Source organism: Balaenoptera musculus, chromosome 10 (assembly GCF_009873245.2).
Source record: "Balaenoptera musculus isolate JJ_BM4_2016_0621 chromosome 10, mBalMus1.pri.v3, whole genome shotgun sequence".
Taxonomy (NCBI): domain Eukaryota; kingdom Metazoa; phylum Chordata; class Mammalia; order Artiodactyla; family Balaenopteridae; genus Balaenoptera; species Balaenoptera musculus.
In genome coordinates, this window is record NC_045794.1 from 61,281,870 (window position 1) to 61,294,364 (window position 12,495).

The following is a 12,495-nucleotide window of genomic DNA, read 5'->3' on the forward strand; positions in this document are numbered from 1 at the left end:
AAACAAGAGGAGGAAACTTCATTATATGTCATAGAGGCCTGAGATCTCAGAGATGGCCCTCCCCAAATTAACAGCTTACTTGTAAATCTTCCTCTTGCATCTAGGGGAAAAAAAAAGAGGGCTAATATTTGGGACATAAGAAAACATTTCCTAAAATCCAGTTCCTCTCAGACAGGTAGCAGAGCCCAAAGTGAGTGATCCTAACCTGTTCTCTTTAAGAGGCCGCTACAGTCTACCCCCAACTCAAATGATGGAGAGGATGTCCAGGGCCCCCCTGGGTCTGGGAAGATGCAGCACCAGCAACTACTTTTTAAGTGAATGTGGTACTTAGCTCTCTACATTTAAGATCTCATTCAACTCTCACCACACACCTCTAAGAGATGCTATTATCCATAGATGAATAAACAGGCTCAGAGGGGTCAAGTTGTTGTTATCCCAGTGTCATTTAGCTAGTAAGAGGAAGAGTTGGGATTCAGGTATAAGATACGTTGCTTATCTAGTAAAGTACTAGTATTTAGTAGTCATTGAACAAAGTTTAGATTTCTTCCATGAGCTATTTTTCCATCAATTGGAAGAAGGCTCTGACAGCTTGGTTGAAGACTTCCTGTTTTTATCCTTGCAAGAAATCTTGCTGGGAGGTCCAAGATTACTCAGTTGCCATTTTAAATTCATGCTGGAAATTACCTCAAGTGGGTATTTATAACTTCCCACTTACCCTCATCTTAATTGTTAATAAAAAGCAAGCTATTTTCAGATTTTGGCCAGTGAGCAGTGGTTGTACAGAGTAAAGACAATAGATTCAGATGCATTATTTATTTATTTTTTGGCTGCGTTGGGTCTTCGTTGCTGTGCGCGCGCTTTCTTTAGTTGCGGCGAGGGGGGGTGGCTACTCTTCATTGTGGTGCGCGGGCTTCTCATTGCGGTGGCTTATCTTGTTGTGGAGCACGGCCTCTAGGTGCGCGAGCTTCAGTAGTTGCAGCACCCGGGCGCTGTAGTTGCGGCACGTGGGCCCTAGAGTGCACGGGCTTCAGTAGTCGGGGTGCGTGGGCTTAGTAGTTGTGGCGCACAGGCTTCAGTAGTTGTGGCGCGCAGGCTCTAGGTGTGGCTCACGGGCTTAGTTGCTCCGCGGCATGTGGGATCTTCCCAGGCCAGAAATCGAACCCATGTCCCCTGCATTGGCAGACGGATTCTTAACCACTGCACCACCAGGGAAGTCCCCAGATGCATTATTACTTCATGAAAGTGTGATATTTCTTGACATGTTAATTCAACACTTTAGTTCTGTCTTCACTAGAGATTTAAATTGTGGAAGAATTCTGGTGTATTAATATGGAAGATTATTTAGGTTAGATATTTTGTTGCCGACAGTTCATCTTTGTAAAGTTTGGGAATAGTTTGACTTAAATAGCTGGGCGGCGGACTCCTCTGGTGGTCCAGTGGCTAAGACTCCACGCTCCCAATGCAGGGGACCATTTTAAATTCATGCTGGAAATTAACCTGCTCAGGGAACTAGATCCCACGTACCGTGACTAAAAGATCCCGCGTGCCACAACTGAGACCCGGTGCAGCCAAATAACTAACGAAATATTTAAAAAGTAGCTGGGTGGGCAGCAGCGCAGGTTTGATAGTGCTAAGAATGCCCACTAGATGGCACTATTGACCTCATTTCTTTTTATCCCCACCCGTTGAAATTTTTATTTTTACACCCTCCCAGAACCAACGGAAGTGTGCGATGTTCCACTGTTTGTCTAGCTGATTTTGTACATGTTGCATATTACTGATAATGAGTCAGATGGACTCATACTGAGAATTGAAAGGGGAAGATGGTGTAAAGGGGTTGTTAGCTAGAAGGAAGAGACATGCCTGCCCCCACTGGGTTGGGTTCCCCAGATGCAATGTTTTTGTTAGGTATAGGTTCCTGATTCGGCTAAAAAGGAAAGCACTCTGGAAGCATCTTGCTTAGGGCGTGGACTGTCCTCACAGCACTTTGTGGTCAAGTAGCATTAGGTTCCACACCTCATCTAGGAAAAATTGGGGCAGGATGTATTTACTGATGTGTTATGAGGTTAAACATGTTGCATGTAACATGCTGAACACTACCCAGCCACTAGGAAAATTCTCAATGAGTAGCTCTTAATATTTTTAAATTATTTTTGTTTACCATATTAAAAAAGGAAAACATGCAACAGGAATCTGCCTGATTAAAAAAAAGTTTCAGAAGTTTTAAAGCAGAAGAATATTAATCATAAGAGAATAAAACATGAACATCTGCTGAGAGCTTGCTATGTTCCATAAGCTGTTCTAATCACTTTCTTATTAGCCCATTTAAAATGTCAAAATAAGCCTCTGGAGTAGGTGGTGTTGCCCTCATTTAATAGACGAGGAAGCTGAGGCCAAGGTCACACAGTGGGTGGCTGAGCTGGAATATAAACTTGGTCTTTGTAACCCCAGAGCCCACAGAGTTGAACCCAGAACCTGAATGCCCGTGAAGCTATTAAAAAGAGGCCAACTTGAATGGATAAATAAACTGATACATCCATGCAATAAATATTACTCGGCAATGAAAAGCAGAGTGACTAGTAATGAATTCAACAACATGAGTGAATCTCAAATGCTTATGCTTAGTGAAAGAAGCCAGATTGAAAAAGCTACATTTAAACTGATTCCATTTATATAACATTCTGGAAAAAGCAAAACCACAAGGACAGGAAATAGATTAGTGATTGCCAGGGGCTGGGGGTGGGAGCTGACCACAAAGGGGCACAAGGGAGCTTTTGGGGAAATGTTCTAGATATTGAATATGGTGGCGGCTGCACAAGTACATGCTTTTGTCAAAATTCATAACCTAAAAAGGATGGCCTCTATGTTAATTACAACCTGATTTAAAGAGAGCCCGACTAAAACACAAGATGAATGGTAACTAACACTTGCACTGTCTTGGAAAAAAGATCAGAAATGTAAAAGAAAGTAGAATAAAAGATAATAGCATAAAGCATTAAGTGTGTGTGGAGGAACCCAAAGATTAAGAATACTTGAGACTTGAGGTACAACACTGGAGGAAAGTGCTCAAAGACCAAAGGATCAAAATATAAAATGATTGACTCAGGCGGTCGTACTCCCAACATGGCCAGTTAGCATGCATAAGAATCACCTGAGGAACTTGTTAAACTAGAGAAACTTTTTGGCTGAATAATGTTCCAATATGTGTGTGTGTGTACCTGTGTGTATGTGTGTGTATATAAATATACTACCTTTTCCTTAAGGAAATCCTGTCATTAGCATGGATAGATCTACAGGTATTAGGCTAAGTGAAGTAAGTCAGACAGAGAGAGACAAATACCATATGATCTCATTTATGTGTGGAATCTTAAAAAATAAAACGAACTCTTAGAAAACAGATTGGTGGTTGCCAGAGGTGGGGGATGAGTGAAATGGGTGAACGTGGTTAAAAGGTACAAACTTCCAGTTATAAGACAAATAAGTCCTGGGGATGTAACGTACAGCATGGTGACCATAGTCAACAATACGGTATTATGTATTTGAAAATTGCTAAGAGTATATCTTAAAAGTTCACATAATTGTGTGTAGTGATAGGTGTTAACTAGATATTGTGGTGACCATTTTGTAATATATACAAATACTGGATCATTGATTACATTGTACACCTGCAACTAATATAATTTTGTAGTCAGTTATATCTCAATTTTTAAAAAATACAGATTTCAAGGACAATTCCAGTGACTCTTATGCAGTAGGACTGAGATGGGCCCAGAAATCTGCATTTTAAACAAAGCACCCCAGAGGAAGTCACTTTGAGATGCAGTGAATAGAAATGAAGAAATTTAAAAATAAATACAAAAATGATTGGGAAATTAAAGTACAAGCATCAAATCTGAGAATGAATGGCCATAAAACTAGGTGCTCTCGGGGAGATAGAGGCCTGATTTACTTGGTTACCTGGAGTTCCCTGCAGGGGATTCTAGGGTGTGAGATGGGAAGGGAGACACCCCACCTCAACCAGGGAGGGCCGTCCTTCACCAAAGGAGAGCACTGATCCTCTGTGGAAGACCAGTACCTGCCTCCCCAGCTCCTCCCCAGTTGTCACACAAGGAGGAGGACAGAATGCAAAGTGTCCCAGCCCCCCTGACACTGCTCACCCCTCCCTAGCTCCTCCCCCACCTCCTACTCCATCCACAGGCCTTGGAGGAGCTGCCTCCATCCTAATCCTCTTCCCCTACGCTACACTCTCTCCCCAGAGAGCTCTTCTTAATTGATAATTTTTGTTCTTTTTTTTTTTTTTTTTTTTTTGAGTAAATTTGACCTTTTTCAGCAGACACACCGGCCTTGTCTCAGTTCTGTGAGTCTTTCCCACCTCGGGGGTTGGTTCACACAGGTGTGCCCCCTGCTGGGACTCTTCTCTGGGCTCCCAGACCAGCTCACTTTCAGCACCGGCCTCACTAACTCAGAGCAGGATCCCTGCTGTAAACTCCCTGAGCACCCTCTGCTTCCCCTTCACAGAGCTCAAAACCCTAGCATAATGGTTTCTTGACTGCTTCTCTCTACATTTTGTGAAGGCACCCACTGGCTCCAGCTCATTCACCTTTCCATCTCCCTGTATTTGGTACAACTAGTCACAAAGTTGCTAAAAATAATTTAAAATTCAATTTCGTATCACTGTAAAAAGGAGTGCATTTAATTGCTGGCTTAAATCCACATACTAGATTTTTTAAATACTTTAAATACTTTTTTCTTCAGCCTTCTATTACAGCCAACAGTCTCAGTTAGGATGAGCCGTGTAATCTGTGTGGCCTAATGCAAAATGAAAACGTGGATCCCCTTGTTCAAAAATCATGGGGAAAGTGCCACTGAAAGTGCTAAAATGTGTGACAGCACTGAATTAAACCAAGTATGGGGCCCTTCTGATCATGAGGTCCAGGGGGACAGCACATCCCTCTCCCAGAAGCTGGCCCTGTTCCTGGCTTCCCTCCTATGCCACCAGCCACTCCTTTTCAATGTTTTGCTGGCTGTTTTTTTTTTCTTTACCCCATGCTCTCATTTAGTTGTTTATCTGTTATCTTTGCCTACATGATCTAATCCATTCCCACGTCTTCCAGGTTTGTGTCTCGAGCCATGCTCTGTCCTCTGACCTGCAGATGGTCGTCTGACGGGCATCTCAAGAGTAGCAGGAACTGAACAGAACCCCTTGTCTGTGTTCCCACCCACTTCCTCCTTCCCTCATTTTCCCCGTCTCAGCAAATGTTGTTCAGACCCAAACATTAACTTGATTTTTCTCTTTCCCTCTTACCCCACCCTCAAACCAAAAGCAAATTCTTTCAGCTTTACCCCTAAGCTGAACCATGAACCTGGTCAGTTCTAGGGAACCCCACTACCATCACCGAAGTGAGAGTCACCACCTGCTCTTTCCAGTACCAGTGAAGCAGTCTCCCGAATTCCCTCCCTCTTTTCACCCTTGTTCTTCTCAGTCCATCTAGTTTAACAACCAAAGTGACCTTCCTAAGACCTGAAAAAGGGACTCTCGCTCCCTCCACTACAAGATTCTCCATGAGCTGCTCCTCTGTCTCTGACCTCATTGCCTGTGATTCTCCCCGACTCCTGGATCCCAGCTCCGCTTGCCTTTATTTATTTATTTATTTTTGGCTGTGTTGGGTCTTCGTTGCTGCGCGTGGGCTTTCTCTAGTTGCGGCGAGCGGAGGCTACTCTTCGTTGCGGTGCACGGGCTTCTCATTGCGGTGGCTTCTCTTGTTGCGGAGCACGGGCTCTAGGCGCGTGGGCTTCAGTAGTTGTGGCTCACGGGCTCTAGGTGTGCGGGCTTCAGTAGTTGTGGCACGCGGGCTCCGTAGTTGTGGCTCACGGGCTCTAGCGCGCAGGCTCAGTAGTTGTGGCGCATGGGCTTAGTTGCTGCGCGGCATGTGGGATCTTCCCGGACCAGGGCTCGAACCCGAGTGCTCTGCATTGGCAGGCGGATCCTTAACCACTGCGCCACCAGGGAAGCCCCTCTGCTTGCCTTCTTTCTGCCACTCTTGCACGCAAGCAGACTCCACGCCAGGGCCTTTGCCCCAAGGGCTCCCTCTGCACGGATGCTCTTCCTCCATCAGTTGGTCTCCTGCACGTTTTGAGCGCTGCCTCTTCATCATTCAGGCCTCACCTCAAATGCCGCCTCCACACTCGAGACGCCTTCCCTGCACACCCAAGTGAAAGCAGCCCTCTTCCTCCCCAGCAGTCACTCTCTACCCTGTTAGCCTGTTTTATTTCTTCATTGCACTAGCTGTCAAAATTAGTTATTTATGTTTATTTCACACACACACACACACACACCTTGTACACACACAATTTCCAACGAAATTCTGACTACCTAAAACTTCCCTGGTGGTAACTGCTTTACCTAAGTAGAGTTAATATGCCTCACTGTGTTTATGAAGGCCTAATCATACTCAAGTGTTCATTTTAGTATCTCTCTCTTCTTAACAATCCGTATTTTCTTTCAGATTGTTTGGGCAGATAGTTACAAAGTTGGCTGTGCAGTACAGTTTTGTCCTCGAGTTTCTGGCTTTGAAACTCTTCGCAATGGAGCACATTTTATATGCAACTATGGACCAGGGTAAGTGCCCAAATTAACCTCTTTCTGGGGAAAAAAAAAAAAAAAACTATTTTAGAAGTATTTATCTTCATTACAGAAAATAAATCTGGGTAATAAAGAAAGTCTAAAAGAGAAAATTAACGTTACCCTTAATTCCTCTGCCCAGAGATCTACTCCATTTACATTCTGATACGTTTTTCTTTGTATGTGTGTTTGTGTTTGTGTGTCTGTGTGTACACCTTTATAAACACTACATAAACACACACACACGAACACATTTTTAAGAGTAAGAGGACTAAAATGTTTTCAGGGACATAGATTAATTGGATATTGTAATAATACCACAAGATGGGAAGATTAATATTCCATTATGTTTATTAACTTATTAAAAACTTTTCAAACCAGAACAAAAACCCACTCTGAATTGAATTTCTCAGTTTATATAACTTATTTCATTTACTTTTGACAGTTTTGGTTTTGAAACAGACATCATTTTTCTCCCTTTGGAAAATGGGAAGACACATGACATTCTCCCCCAACTTCCTTTAAACTTATATATGTGTGCTTATGCATTGTACACATACTTAGAAAACTGAGATAATGGAAATACACGTTTCTATTTTTTTACTTAAAATTACATATGAGCATTTTCCATGGCATTGAAGTTTTAAACATGATTAATTAAAAACAATGCCATAACGTTTGTATAAAGTTTACTATGTACTAAGCACAGTTCTAAGTGCTTCGCATATATTAAACTTATTTAACCTTCATGAAAAGTCTGTTAAGTTCTACTATTACCCCTGCTTTGCAGATAAGACAACTGAGGCCCTGACAGGCAACCAGGCGAAACTAAAACTTCCTACTTCTTTATTGGGCAGAATACTTTAGGTCCCTTTGTCTTTGTGTTTTTAATTTATTTTATTGAAGTGTAGTTGATTTACAGTGTTGTATTAGTTTCTGGTGTACAGCAAAGTGATTCAGCTATACACATATATAATAGTTTGCATCTGCTAATCCCAGACTCCCACTCCATCCCTCCCTGACGTCCCCACCAGCTCTTGGCAACCACAAGTCTGTTCTCTGTGAGTCTGTTTCTGTTTTGTAGGTAAGTTTGTGTCATATTTTAGATTCCAAATACAAGTGATAGTATATGGTATTTGTCTTTCTCTTTCTTACTTCACTTAGTTTGATAATCTCTAGGTCCCTCCATGTTGCTGCAAATGGCATTATTTCATTCTTCTTCTATGGCTGAGAAGTATTCCATATATATATATATATATATATATATATATATACACCACATCTTCCATCTTCTTTATCCATTCATCGTAGATGGACATTTAGGTTGTTTCCATGTCCTGGCTATTGTAAATAGTGCTGCAATGAACATTAGGGTGCATGTTATCTTTTCGAATTATAGTTCTGTCCACATATATGCCCAGGAGTGGGATTGCTGGATAATATAGCAACTCTCTTTTTAGTTTTTTGAGGACCCTCCATACTGTTTTCCATAGTGGCTACACCAATTTACATTCCCAGGGAGGGAATGTAAACCCTCACTGTTGGAGGGTTCCCCTTCCTCCACACCCTCTCCAGCATTTGTTATTTGTAGACTTTTTGAGGATGGCCATTCTGACCGGTGTAAGGTGGTACCTCATTGTAGTTTTGGTTTGCATTTCTCTAATAGTGATCTGAGCATCTTTTCATGTGCCTATTGGCCATCTCCATGTGTTCTTTGGAGAAATGTCAATTTAGATCTTCTGCCCATTTTTTGGGTTTTCTTTTTGTTTTTCTTGTTATTGAGTTGTATGAACTTCCCTTCATCGGTTGCATCATTTACAAATATTTTCTCCCAGTCCATAGTTTTTTTCGTTTGTCTATGATTTCCTTTGTTGCGCAAAAGCTTGTAAGTTTGATTAGGTCTCATTTGTTTATTTTTGCTTTTATTTCTATTACCTTGGGAGACTGTAGATATCTTTGTCCTAATCATTCCCATCTAGACAAAAGTCAGGCCTTTCCAGTAGCATGTTTCTCCCAAGATGAATTCTATTTCCCTAGAAGTCACAACTGCCTTGTTTTTGAAGTAGCAATTTTCCCCTCTTCTTTATAGTATGGAATGCACAATTAAACAAAGTATGAAGTAGCATAAATGACTGCATTAAAAACATTCTAGAATTTAACTACTCAATGAGTACTGTGCTTTTTAACAATGAAAGATACTCCAATGATTAATGTCCATTTTGGATATCTTTTATAATTATCAGAATCTCTACTATATTCCTTTGACTATTTTCCACAGGGTAGCATAAACATGAGGGTAAATTTGAGACAGCCTAAATTAATTTGGAGCCAAACGAGATTTGAACATATTTTTTTAGTTGGAAATGAGGTGTTAATAAAAAGTAATGTCTTAACTCTGAAGATTAATGTATAGTATTAAGGGAGAGGAGTCCATGAACTTGGATTAGAAAAAAGTTACATCTTTTTCACTAACTTCTATTGAAAGTAACATTTCTTTATGAAGATAACACTCCAATCATTATCAGCAATAGCTATGACTGTACTGCACTACCTGTATCTTTATCACAGATGTGTTCATATCACTTTCTAGTTGCTGCATCTCTCTCAAAATAGTTTTTATCACTACCTTGAAATTACTGTAATTATTAAGACTCCCTGCTAGCTCTTACCTAATACTTAATAGAGAAGTACATATTACTATATCACAAATATCTTTAACATGTTAATAACTATTTCAACTAAATTTGTTTCCTTTATAATCCTATGAACTTTATTTTAGGTATTTTAAAACTATTTTGAGAAAGAGCCCATAGGCTCCACCAGGCTGCCAGAGGGTACATGACATGAAAAAGTTAAGAACTCCTTTCCAAAAGTAGAGTTCCAAAAAAGATTAGAGCAATGGCAGGTTCATTGAAATAAATGTACAGCCTTTCATCATTACTACTCCAGAGATATTCATGGGGATATAAAATGTTTGGTTATTATTTCATTTTCTAATCTGTGATCTTGGTCAATTACTTAACACTCTGTGCCTCAGCCTCTAGCTATGGGGATTAAAAAAATTATAGTATCTTCCTCATAGGGTTATTGTGAAGATTGATTCATTCGAGGATACTTAGAACAGTGCCTAGTACATGAAGAGTATTCAGTAATTATTATCTATTATTCTATCACATCTTTTATGTGAAAACAAATTACATTTTAGAAACTCCCCCATATTTCTTGTTATTTTCTTTTGTAAAGCCCTTTCCCCAGACAAATGGCTCGCATCCAATAAAAACTATGGAGGTTTGCTAGACTGAGGAGAACAAAAATGTGGGTCACGGTAGCTTTTCTAAGGTGGACAGTTTTTTGGATGGCAGTGATCACATAGGCCAGACAGTAAGTAGAGGGAGTATTGCTCTGAAATCAGACAAATCTAGGTTTCGTTCTGACTCTGACATCTGTACCTGGTGATTTTTGGCAAGTTACTTAATTTTTTAGAGGTTTAGTTGCCTTATCTGTAAAACAGAAATAAAAATAACTTCCTCCCCGAGTTGTCTTAAGAATTAACTGAGATGATTAAGACATAGGTTCCTAAACACGGGCACCTAGAATGAACTCTGCAAATATTAGCAGGCTTCCATTTCTGCTTCCCCCTCTCCTCTTCTCTTACCAACCCTCTGAATCTGCGGACTTCCATCCTAGGATTTAGCCAAGGACCATAATAAATTGCGACTGGAAAAAAAAAAAGACAGAAACCAAAAACTCTCCTAATGGACAGTTTTCCTCTACTTCACAGAGGCAATTACCCAACCTGGCCATATAAAAAAGGATCCACATGCAGTGCCTGCCCCAGTAATGACAACTGTCTGGACAATCTCTGCGGTGAGTAAAAGGAGCAATCTACCAATAATACAATGTGTTCAAAACTCTTGTGACTTTCTACAGAGCTAAGAATGCAAACATTTGTTTTATCCTAACAGGTATTTTCAGGGAAAGTGGCATCAGGTAGCAATCAAACCAGTGGCTTACTGTCCTGGGAATGAATATATATGGTTCAAGAGAAATTTAAAGAAGCAAATAATATTCTTTAGTTAGCGCTAATCAGAAAAACAACAAAGCGACTCTGATGCTGGGAAACTGTAGACCCAAGATTTGCTAATTTCAGCAAGATCAAAAATTTGTATAACAAAGTTAACCAAAAGAATTCTGAATTGTGTGATACTACCTGTCCAAGCACTCAAGACTTGCATTTTCATCTGCAGAATTAGATAAATGAAATAAAGCTGCAACGTGGCACTTTTTCCTAGTTAGACAGCATTTACTGAGGAACAGTGTAGGCCAATGAAGATACGTTTCCAAGGATGTTTTACATAATTTTGAAATATTAATACACAACTGGCCAAGAGTCTATTTATGGTTCCTGTCCCAGACACATTCCTTTCCATCTCAGTATGTTTTTTTTTTTACTTTTTGCCATGGTGTGAAGGAAAACCTCAATCAAGCTATTGCAGCTCTGCAAATCCTCTAGGACTTTTGTGTCCAGATCTGTAACCAACTGAACCCCTCAGGGTTGCAGGGCTGGGGTGGGGCTTAATTGCATAAATTTTTGTTTGGCCAAAGTGCTGCATTGCTTGCACATTTCCTAAGGTCCCTTCTGGGTTTAAAATTATAAAATTCTTTTCAACTGCTTTTCCCTTCCTCCTGATTTGTAAACACTGAGTTCTCATTTTTACTCCAGCTACAGAGACGCTTTTTCTACCGGCTTTCTGAGCCAGTCATTTCTCTCCAGTTCAACCATTCTTTCCCTCCTAATTAGTTTTGTTTAGAGAACTCACTAACATGTAGCCATAGTGCAACAAATCCCTTCTCAGAGCACCAATATGTTAACTGAATTTTTCATGTTGCTCCAACACTACGAAAGCATGTCTTTTTTTCTTCCAAGTTAGGCAGTATGACATAAGAGTTAAAACCACAGATTTCAGAAACAATATTTCTGAGTTCAATTTCCAGTTCCACCATTGTGATGCTGGGCAAGTGTCTGGACCTGTTTCCTCAATAATGAAATGTAGACGGTGGCACCTCTTCACAGGTTTCGTGAAACGAATGAAAAAAAATTATATCTAGAACAAGTGCCTGGCATACAGTATCACTCAGTAAATATTATCTATTATCCCCAAATTCATCCTTCCTGTAATCCCAGATCTTGAGTTTACTCTTGGTATTTTGGTGTCTTCTTTATGCCCAAAGTTTTAGATGGTATGTTTTTATGCTCATGAACAAGACTCATAATGCTTCTTTAGAATCTGTGATGAAAACTGAGACAATAATTTTAAATTATGTAAAAAGTAATTTAACTGTTGCCACTGGTTAGCTGTCTTTCCCACTAGACTCTGAATTCCAAACAGGCAGGAATTATGCCTATCTAATTCAACTTTGTAACCAAAGTGCCTAGTCTGGAAGGCAAATAATTGCTAATTTGCATATTTCCTAAAAAAGTCATTCATTCTCTATAAAAATCTAGACAGTTAGTAACACCACCACCAGCACAATGATAACAAGAAGAAAACCGCTGGATTTTTAGCTTTTGATCTTAGAGATCTAGCTTGAAATGGTCTCTAACCTTGTGGGATAAAATTCAGAAAATTAAGGCTGTAGTCCAATAATGAAAAGCCCCTGGGCTCTTAAGAAAGACAAAGGAAAACACACGCTAATTTGCAGGGGATAAGGGTTAGAGGATAAAAGCTTTTATTTATCAGATTTCGTCTCTGACAAATTACGGCAAACACTGGAGGAAAAAAATCCCTTTGTGGTCTTCTAGATACTGGTAGGTTCAATAAATACCAATGGAGGCCAAATCAGGATGGTTTTGCAAAATGTGCTGGGCACAC

General features: G+C 40.3%; 1 protein-coding gene across 5 annotated transcripts in view; it reads left to right on the plus strand.

Moving 5' to 3' along the window:
* GLIPR1 (GLI pathogenesis related 1) overlaps positions 1-12,495 on the plus strand; it is a 38,600-nt gene that overhangs the window by 24,959 nt on the left and 1,146 nt on the right. For all 5 annotated transcript variants that reach the window (XM_036866707.1, XM_036866709.1, XM_036866708.1 and 2 more), the window contains exons 4-5: positions 6,507-6,619; positions 10,404-10,489. In XM_036866707.1, the coding sequence (XP_036722602.1) occupies positions 6,507-6,619; positions 10,404-10,489 (199 nt within the window). The remainder of the gene's footprint in view (positions 1-6,506; positions 6,620-10,403; positions 10,490-12,495) is intronic.